The sequence below is a fragment of the Camelus ferus genome, chromosome 6 (genome assembly GCF_009834535.1).
Source record: "Camelus ferus isolate YT-003-E chromosome 6, BCGSAC_Cfer_1.0, whole genome shotgun sequence".
NCBI lineage: Eukaryota > Metazoa > Chordata > Mammalia > Artiodactyla > Camelidae > Camelus > Camelus ferus.
This window is the reverse complement of record NC_045701.1, coordinates 501,278-515,060: the sequence shown is the minus strand read 5'-3', so window position 1 is coordinate 515,060 and position 13,783 is coordinate 501,278. Positions and strand designations below refer to the sequence as shown.

Genomic DNA, 13,783 nt, shown 5'->3' with positions numbered 1-13,783 from the left:
GAATAACCCTCCCAGACTTCAACAATACTACAGAGCTACAATCAAAACAGCATGTACTGATATAAAAACAGACATATGGGATCCATGGAACAGAACAGAGAGCCCAGAAGTAAACCCACAAACTTCTGGTCAATTAATTGACTAAGGAAGCAAGAATATACAATGGAGTAAAGACAGTCTCTTCAGCCAGTCGAGTAGGGAAAACTGGACAGCTGCATGTAAATCAATGAAGTTAGAATACTCCCTCATATTATACACAAAAATAAATTCAAAATGGCTTAAAGACTTAAACATGTCTTTAGAAACATGTCTTCTAAGACTGTAAACCTCTTAGAAGAAAACAAAGGCAACACATTATCGGACATACATCTCAGCAAGATTCTCCTAGGGCAGTCTACCCAAGCAATAGAAATAAAAGCACAAATGAAGAAACAAATGGGACCTGACTAAGCTTATTTACAAGCTTTTGCACAGCAAAGAAAACCATAAGCAAAACAAAATGACAAACTACAGAATGGGAAAAAATATTTGTAAATGATTCAACTGACAAAGGCTTAATTTCCAGATTACATAATCACCTCATAAAGCTTAATAACAAAAAACAAAGAACCCAATCCAAAACAAAAAACAAAGAACCCAATCCAAAAATGGGCAGATCTAAACAAGCATTTCTCCAATGAAGACATACAAATGACCAATAGGCACATGAAAAAATGCTCAGTATCACTAATTATCAGAGAAATGCAAATCAAAACTACAACGAGGTATCTCCTCACACCAGTCAGAATGTCCATCACTCAAAAGTTCATGAAGATAAATGCTGGAGAGGGTGTGGAGAAAAGGGAACCCTCTTATACTGCTGATGGGAATATAGTTTGGTGTAGCCATTACAGGAAACAGTATGGAAATTCCTCAAAAACCTAAAAATAGACTTACCCTATGATTCAGCAATTCCATTTCTGCTGTATATCTGAAGGGAACTCAAATACAAAAAGATACCTGCACCACTATATACAATAGCCAAGACATGGAAGCAACCTAACTGAATTTTCAGCAACACATGACTGGATAAACATGTGGTATATTTATACAATGAAATACTGCTCTGCCATTAAAAAGGATAAAATAATGCCATTTGCAGCAACATGGTTTAACCTAGAGATCATCATTCTAAGTGAAGTGAGCCAGAAACAAAGAAAAATACTGTATGATATCAGTCCTATGTGCAATCTAAACAAAAGACACTATGAACTTACCTACAAAACAGAAGCAGACTTGCAGACTTAGTAAACGATCTTATGGTTACCAGGGAAAAGGGGTGGGAAAGGATAAATGTGGAAGTTTGAGATTTACAAATGTTAGTCACAGAAACCTACGTTCATTATCTGGTAATAACCTCCAATGGAAAAGCCACTACAGCCACCAACTGAGGAAGCAAGAGAAGAAAGGTGAGTGAGTTATCCTGGGCTATAGCCCAGTCCTCCTAAAGTCCTGGCCCGCTGCTGACGCTGCCCCCTGACCACACGGCGCCCTCCTCCCAGGAGCAGATTGACGTGAAGACACGCGTCCTGCCAACCTGGTGCAGCACAAGCCGCCCCCAGGACAGGCCCCCGGGGAGATGGGAGCAAGTCCACCTGCCCCCCGGAGGCAGGCCCCCTCCCCGCCGCCGCCCCCTAACCTAACCCCACCGCGCCTGCTTCCTGGGAGCCCACTGTCCTGGAAAGCAGGGTCCCGTGAACCTGCAGCAGCGGCGAGGAGAGGGGCGCTACCCCTGGTGAGCTGGGCGATTTGCCCCCATCTCCCCTGAGGCATGGGCTGGGGGAGGCCTCTGCTGCCACAGGCACATCCCCAGGTCAGCCTGCTCCCTGGAGGGGGACGCGATGTGGTTGGAGCAGCGGCTGCAGTGGGTTAGGGGTCTGACCCTGCAAGCCTGTGGATTTGCCTCAAACTCCCCCGCCACCTGCCCTGGGCTCAGCCTCTGCTGCCCCAGGTTCGCGGGACTCAGGTTACAGGTCAGCCTGCTCCTGGAAGGCAGGCGCCATGCAGTCGTCAGAGGGCTACCGAAGTGATGGCGGGATTGGGGCTGCCCCGTGCGAGCGCGGGGATTTTCTCCCATTTCCCGCTGTCGCTGCTGCCACCCCCGCACACTGACCGCACCGCGCCCGCCTCCCAGGAGCGGACTGACCCATCACCTGCGACTCGCGAAACTGGGGCAGCAGAGGCCGCCCTCAGGCCGCGGGGGAGATGGGAGCAAATTCACAGGATCCCAGGGACAGACCCCTCTCCCCGCTGCCGCCGATGATGATGCTGCCGCCGCCGGCCCCGCACCCTGACAGCACCGCGTCTGCCTCCCAGGGGCAGGCTGACCGCCAGATGTGCACCCTGCGAACACGGGCAAGCAGAGGCCATCCCAGTCCGGGCTGCGAGGGAATGGGGAAGAAAATCCAGGGCTTGCACAGGGCAGCCCTCACGCCACCGAGCCACCGCCGGGACCCGCGACAGCAACGCATCCGCCTCCCAGGAGCTGGCCGTGGCCTGAGGGCCAGTCAGAGATGCTCCCTGGCCGTCCAGAACCCTCTCAACTTACGGAGCTGCACCTGCTTTCCCAAACCCGGGTATAAGAGGCAGCGAAGACGCAGCATTCAGGGACGACTAATGTGGGGAGGCGGGGGGTCACCACGACCATGGCGGCGGCCCCGGACCCGCCTCAGGGCCCTAACGGGAGGCGCGGCCTGGGCCTCACCTCCGCACCCCTCCCTGTGCGCCTCCCCCGCTGCACAGCCCAGGCCTCACCCGCTGGCTCCCCGACCTGCGCGCCCCCACCAGCACCCCCTTACCTGCCTGGCGGCGTGAGCGGAGGCGAAGGCTCGCGGCGGCCCAGACCCCAGGCCAGTTTCCTCCTCCGGGAGCTGGTCCAGGAGCACAGGGCTCCCGCCCAGCTTCCCCCGGGCTCTGGGCGAGCTCCCGCGTCCGCGGGCGTGCGCGCCCCTTCGCCTCCGGCCCTCAGCTGGGAAGCATGGCTGGGGCTCAGGCAGTAGGGACGCTGCGAGTGGGGCCGGGCAGTGGGGCAGCCGGGTGGCGGGGCTAGCCAACCTCGTGGACCAGGCCGTCTGGGTCCCCAGCCCCAATGCCCCCACCCTGCCACCCACAGGGTTCCGGCACCCAACTAGAACCACCACAGGAAGCTAATAAAGTTCCAATAACTAATACCAAATAAATGAAGGTCTATCAACTGTCAGGCAAAGAATTCAGAATAGCTGTCCACTTGAAGTTTAGTGAACTACAAGAACACACAGGCAGACAGCTAAAGAAATCAGGAAAACAATCCATAAATAAAATGAGACGTTCAACAAAGTAATTCAAAAAACTATAAAGAATTATATGTAGAGTTATGTATATAACTACAGAATTCAAGAAAAAAAGAAAAAGTAAAGCATAGAAAGTATATTTCAAGCAATAATGGCTCAAAACTTCTTGGGGAGAGAAATGGACATCTAGACCTAGCAGGCCCAAATAGCTTGAACCCAGACAGGCCTACATCAAGACACCTTACAATTAAACTGTCGAAAGTAAAAGACAAGGAAAGAAATTTCAAAGCAGCAAGGAAAAACATGAGAAACAACATGTGAAGAGACCCCATAAGACTATCAGTGGATTTCTCAAGGGAAACATTTTAGCCCGGGGTGATATATTCAAAATATTGAAAGAAAAAAATAGCCAACCAAGAATTTTACACTTGGCAAAGCAGTCCTTCAGAAATGAAAGAGTAACAAAGCCCTTGTCGTTCTGAAACCATTAAAACTGAAGGAGTTTATCACACCAGACTGCCTTACAAAAAATGCTAATGAAAATCTCTTTGTGTGGAGGTAAAAAGATGCTAATAAAATTTGTGAAAACACAAGAAAGGATAAAACTTACTGTCAATAGTAAATATATATTCAAAATTAGACTCTGTAATATAGTAATGGTGATGTGCAATTCACTTACAACTCTAGTCTAAAAGCTAAAAAACCAACAGTAAAATAATCATAACTACAATGTTATTAGTTATAAAATATAAAATAATTGTAACATGAATAAAATGTGAGAAGAAATAAAAGTATAAAGTTTAGTAAAGCTATTGAAAAGTTAGGTTTTTATCAATTCAAAATAGTGTTATAATTTTAAGATATTTTATGTAATAATTAGGGGAAAACCTGTACTAATTAAACAAAAGAAGATGATATATTAGTCAAACAACGTTCATACCAAAAGACATCAAAACACATAAAAGACAATAGAATACAAAATAAGTAACAATACATCTGCAAAGCAGCCAGAAATCATTTAACAAAATGACAGTAGTAGTCCTTACCTATCAATAATTATTTTAAATGTAAATAGATTAATTGTTTCAATCAAAAGTCATAAAATAGCTGAATGGATTAAAGAAAAAAACAAGTTTTAATGATACACTCCCCACGAGAACTTGCTTTGGCCTTAAAGACATGCATAGAGTGAAAGGATGGAAAAAGATATTTTAATCAAATGACACCTCAAAAAAGTGGAAGTAGCTATACTTATATCACACAAAATATATTTTAAACAAAAATGATATAAAGAGAGGTCACTGAATAATAACAAAGAGGTTAATCCATCAGGAAGGTATGACAATTGTAAATATGCACCTAACGCTGAAGTGACCCAATATATACAGCAGAACTAACGGAGCTAAAAGGAGAAATAACAGCAACACAACACCAGCTAAGAACTCTAATACCCCACCCTCTGCAATGGACAGATCATCCGGACAGGTAATCAGTAAGAAAACAGCAGATTTCAACCTAAGAGACCTATAAAGAACTTTCTATCTGACGATGGCAGAATATACATTCTTCTTAAGCAACATGAAACATTATCTATGACAGACCATACACTGGGTCACAAAACAACTCTTAGCAAATTCAAGAGGGTTGAAATCATACCAAGTATCTTCTCTGACTACAATGGTATGAAAGTAGAAATAAATTGTCTTAAGAAACTAAAAAAAGGAAAAAAAAAAAACTGAGTCAAAAGTAAGGGAAGGAAGGAAATAATAAAAATAAGAACACAAATAAGTGAAATAGAGAACAGGAAAACAATTTTAAAAGATTAACAAAACAAAGAACAGATTCTTCAAAAGTTAAACAAAGTTGACAAATCTTTAGCTAGACTAAACTAACCAAGGAAAAAAAAAAGGGCCCAAATCATTATAAATGAAGAAGGAGATATTTCAACTGATACCATAAACATAAAAAGAATAATAAGAAGCTACTGTGAACAATGATATTCCAATAAACTGGAAAACCTAGAAGAAGCAGAAACATTCCTAGAAATACACATTTCAAAACTGAATCAGGAAGAAATACAGCATCTATCTGGCTAAATGCTAGCAAGCAGACTGAACCAGCGATCAGAAACCTCCCAACAAAGGAAAGCCCAGGACCAAGTGGTTTCACGTTTTTTTATTTTACAAAACATTAAAAGGAAAAGGTTAATGTCAACTCTTCCCAAAAAAACCCAGAGGAGAGAAGACTCCAAAGCTCATTTCACAAGGTCAGCACCTCCCTGATAGCAAAGCCAGAGAAGGCCATTACCCCCAAGGCAAACACAGGCCAATATTCCTGATGACGGTAGATGCCAAAATTACCAATAAAATACTTTCAAATCAAATTCAGCAGCACATTAAAAAGATCATTTACCATGATCACGTGGGATTTATCCCAGAAAATCCAGGATGGTTCAACATATGCATATCAATCTATGTGAGAAATTACATTAATAAAATGAATTTAAAAATCATATCATCATCTCAATAGATGGAGAAAAAGTAGTTGACAAAATTCAAAATCTGTTTAAATAAACACTTTTAACAAACTAGGTACTGAAGCAACACACTTAAATACAATAAAGACCATAGTGACAGGCCTGCAGCTAACATCATACTTAATGGTGAAAGGTTGAAATCTCTTCTTCTAAAGTCAGGAACAAGACAAAGATGTCCATTCTCACCACTCCTATTCAACACAGTACTTGAAGTTCCAGCTAGACCAATCAAGAAAGAAGAAATAAGCCCCAGAATTGGAAAGGAAGAAGTTGTCTATTGCCTCTATTTGCAGAGGGCATAAATTAATATATAGAAAACCCTAAAGACCTACCAAAAAACTTAAATCTAATCAACAAATTTAGTAAAGTTACAGGATACAAAATTAACATTCAAAACTCAGTAGCATTCCCATACACTAACAGTGAATTATCTGAAAAACAAATAAAGAAAACAATTTCATTTATATTAGCATCAAAACAAACAAAAAGACTCAAGAACAAATTTAATCAAGGAGGTGAAATCTCTCTACACTGAAAACTATAAGACATTGATGAAATAAATTGAAAAAGACACAAATATATGCAAAAGTATTCTATGTTGATGGATCAGAAGAATTAGAGGAGTTTTAAAATGTTTATTCTACCAAAAGTAATCTGTAGAGTCAGTGCAAACCCTATCAGGGTTTTAAAGACATCTTTACATCCTAAAATGTATATGGAACTACAAAGACCTCAAATGGTTAAAGCAACCCTGGGAAAGAAGGACAAAGCAGAAGACATCACATTTCCTGATTCCAGGCTAGTTTACAAAAATATAGTGATCAAAACAGTATGGTACTGGCATGAAAACAGACATAGTCCAATGGAACAAAATTGAAAGCATAGAAGTAAATCCATGCATACAGCCAACTAATATTTGACAAGGGAGCCAATAATACTCAATGGAGAAAAGACAGTATCGTCAATAAGTGGTGTTGGGAAAAGTGGATATTTACAAGCAAAGGAGTAAAACTAGACTGATATCTTATACCACGACCAAAACTTAACTTGAACTGGATTAAAACATGTAAATGTAAGATCAGAAGTCCTAGAGAAAAACAGAAGAGAACAAGCTCCTTGACATGGGCTGTGGCAATAATTTTTTGGATGTGACACCTAAAGCATGAGCAATAAAATTAAAAATAAACAAGTGACACTATGTCAACTGAAAAAATTCTATGGAACAACAACAAAAACATCAATGAAATGAAAAGACAAAATATGGAATGGGAAATATGTGCAAACCATGTATCTCATAAGGGGTTAATATCTAAAATATATCAAGAACTCATCATACAAATCAATACCAAAACCTCACAAAGAATCCAGTTTAAAAATGGACAAAAGACCCACAAAGACATTTTTCTAAAGAAGTAATATGAATAGCTGACAGGTACACGAAAAAATGTACTCAACATCACTAATCATTAGAAAAAGGCAAATTAAAACCACAGTGAGATATCACTTCATACCTGTTGAAATGGCTAGTATCAAAAAGACATGAGATAACAAATGCTTGTGAGAATTTGGAAAAAAAAAAAAAAGGAACCCGCTGTGCACTGGTGGTGGGAGCATATACCAGAACAACCACTATGGAAAATAGTATAAAAGTTCCTCAAAAAATTAAAAATAGAACAACCATATATGATCTAGTTATTCCACTTTTGGAATATATATCTGAAGGAAATGAAAGCACTATGTCAAAGAGATATCTGCACCCTGATGTTCGTTGTAGCATTACTTACCATAGCCAAGACATGGAAATGGCCTAAGTGTCCACCAAAAGATGAATGAATGAAGAAGTGGTGATATCCATCTAACTATCTAGCTATCTAGCTAGCTAGCTAGCTAGCTCGCTATCTATCTACCTACCTATCTAATGGAATATTAATCAACCATCAAAAAGGAGGAAATCCTGCCATTTGTGACAACATGGATGGACCTTGAGAGCACTGTGCTAAGTGAAAAAGGTCAGATAGAAAATGACAAATACCACATTAATTTACCTACATGTGGAATCTAAAACAAATGAATTAACTCCTTAAAAAAAAAAAAAAGAGAGATCATACTTGTGGTTACCAGAGGCCACCGGTGAAGGAAAGGAAGATATGAATGAACTTGGTTAAAAACAAAAACTTTCAGTTATAAGATGAGTAAGAACTAGGAATGTAATTTACAACATGATGAGTATAGTTAACAATTTTGTGTGGTACGTATGAAAGTTTTTAAGATCATAAATCCTAAGAGTTCTCATCAAAAGGAAAATTATTTTTTTCTTCTTTGTATCTATATGAGATGAAGGATATTATTTGCTGTGTTATTCCATGATACATGTAAGTCAAATCATTATGTTGTAGATCTTAAATTTATATAGTGGTGTTTGCCAATTATAGCTCAATAAAACTGGGGGAAATATTTACATCAAAAAAAAGAGTAAAAAGAAGCAACAAAGGTTTCAAACTCAGAATAAATAAAGAATTCTCATAAATCCATAAGAAAAGGACATCCAATCCAGTAGAAAAAAATGGCAGATGTCTATCAGTCATTGCCTTAATAATACTGCATAACAAGCAGGTGTCAGAGCTCAGGGGCACACAAAAATAAGGGCTTATTTCTCACAAGTCTGCAGGTCAGCTGATACAACTCCACACTATGTGTTTCATTCTAGGGTCCAAGCTCGTAAATAGTATAAACAATGGCTACTTGGAGTTTTTATCTCATGGCTTGGCCAAATGCTCAAGTGGGCCAGCCCAGACACACAAGCACACTTCAACTTGTTATTCACATTACTTTCATTCACATACCATTAGCCAAAACAAATGGCTGACCAAACCAATCAGCAAGAGGAAGGAAACCACACCCCTTCCACCAAAATGCTGTACTCATCTAACAAGGACATCTGTAACAATATTACAGGGGAGTGAAAAAATCAGTCAGCTACATACAAGAGAAGAAATTTTACAAATTAACAAATCAAATGATGAGGAAATACACGAGAATTTGCTCAAAACCATTAGCATCAGGAAAGAGGAAATTCAAAATCAAAATAAATTATCAACTTACATCTATTAATTTAGCAAAAAAAATGAAAAGTTAAACGCCAACTGCTGGCAAGGATGAAGAACAATGGAAATTCTTGTAAAGTTTCTCAACGTTAGGGAAACAAATTGGCTTTAGCTACTGAAGTTGAGCGGGCACATACTCTACATCTCAGCAGTTATACCTCTGGGTATAGAAGCTGGAAAGTCTTGGCACGTATCCCTGGAAACATATACTGTAAGAAATGTTACAGTAGTTGTGTTTCTATCATACACACACACAAACACAAACACAAAGCAAACCAGAAATACTAGGAACACACTCATCACGGAAGAATAGGTGGACGGATAAGTGTACTATGGAAGATTCATACAAGATTCCATCAGGAAGTGAAAATGGAAAACTACTTCTACGTATTTCAACATGGATGTAACTCACTAAGATAATGCTGAATAATAAAGTGATAAAATAACGTAATTTCCAGCTACAGCTAAAAGAAAAGAGTCTATCATTTAAAAATATATGAAGTGAAATATTTCACATTTTTTTTTACACAGGGAGTAAAATATAATAAGATGTATATATGATACTGAATACATAGGGCAATTCTTAGTCTAGGGGTAAGAAACACAGAAACCAAGTGGTAACTGAAACACAATCAGGGAGAGGCACGTGGTGGATGTGCCGGCGATGTTTACTTTCATTACATAGGGGTATACGTGCCTATCACCACTGCTATTATTGATACAATTATTTGTATCTTGTGTGTATATATGTCATAAATCTTCATTTGTATCTTATAATTTAAAATATATAAATAATATGAAATAGTGATTCAGGATGTCTAATTCATTTGTCCCTTTAGAGGAAATCTATAAGTTATTTTTTTAAAGAGTTCTTTTGAATTTGTTTATATTTTTACAAAATTATTCCATGTAAAATCAAACAGAAGAAGACTGAAATAGAAATACACATTGAAATAAAATAGAAATAGAAATATACTGATTGAAATAGAAATATACACCTAATACACTAATAATCAGAGTTAAAATTCCACTCATAAATAATCTAATGCAATTATCAACTCAATTCCTTATGTATTTCAAGTGACATGCTTCAATTCTGTAATTTAAGGAGTCCTGGCTATTGCTCTGTGCCTATTGCCACAATCCCTGGTTACAGCCACCTCTTCCCTTTCTTTAATGGGCTCTGATTTCTTTAACGGGTTCTGGGCTTTAATTTAGGCCAGATGTGTCCTTCTATCCTTTCCAAGCAGGTCTTTAGTCCCGTGGGTAAGTTCCTTCTCCTGTGTGAACTACGTTTTCAGAGACCTCAATGCTCCTTAATGGGCTTGTAGGACCAGTCAGTTCATAAGAGGGCACCAAGCCCATTAGGGAAGGAGCATTGCTGCTACTGCTGTACTGATGGTTGAAACTTGTAGAGTCTGCTTTACAGGTCACAGATCCATCATCTCATACACACACCATCCTCTCTCCCAGAGTCTAATTATCCTCCAGGGCATTTTGCTTCAAGCTTCAGCCTTCCAAAGTGTTCCTGTCACATCAGGCCTTGGTCTGTCAGCTTCAAACCAAGATACTGTGAGGTCTATCTCGCGCTTCCTTTTTCTTCTTACTGTATAATCACTATAAATAAACTTTCATGTGGAAAAGAAAAGAATTAATGGTATAGTTTTCATCGCTAAGAAAGGGAAAAGAAATCTTCAAACAACACATTGGACATGCTTGTAGATGAATTCCAGACAAGCCAGAGACCAAAAGGTACTTTCAGAAAATTTCTTTCAGCACAGCTTTATGTTGAAAAGAGTGAGCAATGCAAAAATGCATTTGCTTTGCTGTGCTCAAACTTACTTTGAGGATTTATTGTTATATAAATGAACTGGAAGTTCTTGAACATGTAAGAGCTCATGAAAACGCATTAATGAACATACAAGCAAAACTGTTTAAGTGAGAGTCACATTATACATTTCTAAGTTGCTCTAGGTCAACTTTTCCACTGAACCAGCAAGTGGATCTTGAAAATTTGTCCAAAAGTCTAGTAGAGGAATAAAGCTAATTCTGTACCCTAAAGAGAAAAAACAAAGGTGCTCGTCTACTAGGAATGTTCTGAGGGACCAATAAGCACATAGCCTGTTAAATCATATTGATATTTTTAGTGATCGTCAGATCAGTCATAGTCAAGGAACCTACAATAGTTTTTCTTCTAATTAGTGAAAGTGACTACCTTTTCCTAAGCACATTCTAGAGTTCTTCTCTTAGGATTCATCTAATCAGTAACAGTGCTTTGACTGTCACCTTGTCCTCAGCGTTGTCAGGAACAACATCCCACACATCCTTGTACAGAGAAGACTACAGAATGTGGTTGGGGGAAACAGTCTCTTTACAAAAATGGTTCTGAACTTCAGTCCTGTGCTTAAAGAGGGGACACTAAGAGAGATTACAAATCCATGTTCTTCAAGTTTGACTAGCAGAGGATAAGGTCAATTTAAATTTCCCCTTGGTGGGAAGTGTACATTTAGGGAAAGCACATATACTAACGCTGGAATGATACATTAGCATGGCCCCTGAGCAAGATACACACATATTCATGAAGTAATCTGACATCAGACCTAAAATCATAAAAACTCCTAGAAGAAAGCATAAACAACTTGACTTCAGTCCCGATGATTATGTTTAAGGTTTGACACTGCAAGCAAAGACAACAAAAGCCAAAATAAACAGCTGGGGTTACATCAAACTAAAAAGCTTTTGTACAGCAAAAGAAGACCATCAGCAAAATAAAAGCAGCCTACTGAATGGGAGAAACTATTGGCAAATCCTATTTCTGACAATGAGTTAATATTCAAAATACATAAAGAACGCATGCAACTTCATAGGAAAAACAAACACTCTGATTTACAAATTGACGGAAAATCTGAATACCCATTTTTCCAAAGGAGACATGCAGACAGCTAACATAGACAAGAAAAGGGACTAAACAGCACTATCATCAGAGAAATGCAACTCAAAACCACAACGAGAGATCACCTCACACATGTCAAGACAGCTGTGACCAAAAAGACAAGAAATAATAAGACTTGGCAAGGATGTGAAGAAAAGGAAACCCTGGTGCATTACTGATAGGAATGTAAATTCCTGTAGCCATGATGGAAATATGCAGAGTTCTTAAAAAATTAAAATACATCCATGTGATCCAGCAATTCCACTTCTGAGTATTTGTCTAAAGGACATAAAAACGCTATGAAGAGATAACTGCACCCCATGTTCATTACAGCATTATTGATAATAGCCAAGATACAAAAACAACATGAGTGTCCATCAGTGGATGAATGGATAACAAATGTGATTCACTCACACACACAAACACACACACACACACACACACACACACACACACACACGAATATTATTCAGCCATAATAATTCAGCCACTTTCCCAAACCCGAATATGAGCTGCAGCAAAAAATGACGCAGGATTCAGTGATTACTAATCTGGGGGAGTGAGGCACCCAAACCGGGGCGGCGCACCTGGACCCGCCTCATGGTGCGAACCAGACCTGTGGCCCGGGCCTCACCCGCGCACCCCTCCCTTGGCGCCTCCCCAGCTGCACAGCCCGGGCCTCACCCGCCGGCTCCCCGACCTGCGCGCCCCCCACCAGCGCCCCCTTACCTGCTCGGCGACGGCAGCGGAGGCGACAGCTCCCGGCGGCCCAGACCCCAGGCCGCGTTCCTTCTCCGGGAGCCGGTCCAGGAGCGCCCGGCTCCGGCCCAGCTTCCCCGCGCTCTGGGCGCGCTCCCGCGTCCGCGTCCGCGTCCGCGCGCGCCCCTCCCCCTCCCGCCCGCAAGGCTGGGGCTCCTGCAGCAGGGACGCTGCGAGTGGGGCCTGGCGCTGGGCCCGCGGGGCGGCGGGGCTGGCCAACCTCGTGGACGGGGCCGGCCGGGTCCCCAGCCCCAACGCCCCCACCCTGCCACCCACAGGGTTTGGGCACCCAACTAGAACCACCGCAGGCCCCGGGGCCAGGCCACACCCCCAGCCCCATTCCCCCTGCTCGCCTCCTCCCACCCAGTCACTGCCTCTCCACCCCGGACCAGGCCTGGTCCCCGACTGATCGCACCCCCAAGACAAGGCTCGCTCTCCTCACACAGAAGTCCCCGCCCCAACTGGGCCCCACTAGGTCCTAAGCTACAGCCCCCGCAGACCAAGCTCACCCCTCATGCCTCACCCCAGGTCCCCCCACCATCCAGAGATAGTCCCCTCGCCTTTCACCCCGGGATTGCCCCCCTCGACTCCTCAGCCGGGTCCCCCCACCCCAAGCGGCCGTCACCCCGGGCCGGGCCCCCTCACCCCACAGCTGGGTCACTTCCACTCCCAGTGACCCCTCACCCCCTCAGCCTGTCCCCCCACACCCGGAGTGCAACCCTAACCCAGCCGACCCTCTCACCCGTCACTTTGCAGGGGCAGGGCCATCCGGGCTCCGATCACCATGGCAACGGCCGCCAGACAGTGATCCCTGGCAGTGTGTAGGTGCAAAGCCCTGTGTCCCAGGCTCCCAGGCCAGGGCGGGCAGGGCTGGAGGCCATTCCAGTTCCTGCCCCTGCGCCCTGCCCCACACCCCCAACGCCTCCACCCCTCCCCACCACCACTCCCTCCCCAACCCCGCACGGTGCCCAGTGCCTCGTCTGAGCCTATGGAGCAGGGTGGTCCTGGGCTGCACAGCGCTTACCAGTGGGCTCTGGGTGGTTGATGGCACTGCTGGGATGGACAGCAGGCAGCAGCAGCGGTGGCAGCGGCAGAGGAGGGGGGCTGCCCTGAGAGAGCCAGTGGACTTGCTCTGATCTCCACT

At 42.6% G+C, this 13,783-nt stretch overlaps 1 protein-coding gene across 5 annotated transcripts in view; it reads right to left on the bottom strand.

Annotated features, from left to right (window-relative positions):
* Positions 1-13,320, bottom strand: part of LOC116664040 (translation initiation factor IF-2-like) — a 38,026-nt gene extending 24,706 nt beyond the window's left edge. For 3 of the 5 annotated variants that reach the window (XM_032480869.1, XM_032480871.1, XM_032480872.1), the window contains exon 1: positions 12,610-13,300. In XM_032480869.1, coding sequence (XP_032336760.1) covers positions 12,610-12,979 — 370 coding nt within the window. In that variant the 5' untranslated portion in view covers positions 12,980-13,300. Of the gene's footprint in view, positions 1-12,609 lie in introns of all 5 variants that reach the window. The other 2 variants (XM_032480873.1, XM_032480874.1) reach the window with 2 other exon arrangements.
* Positions 13,321-13,783: the final 463 nt, after the last annotated feature.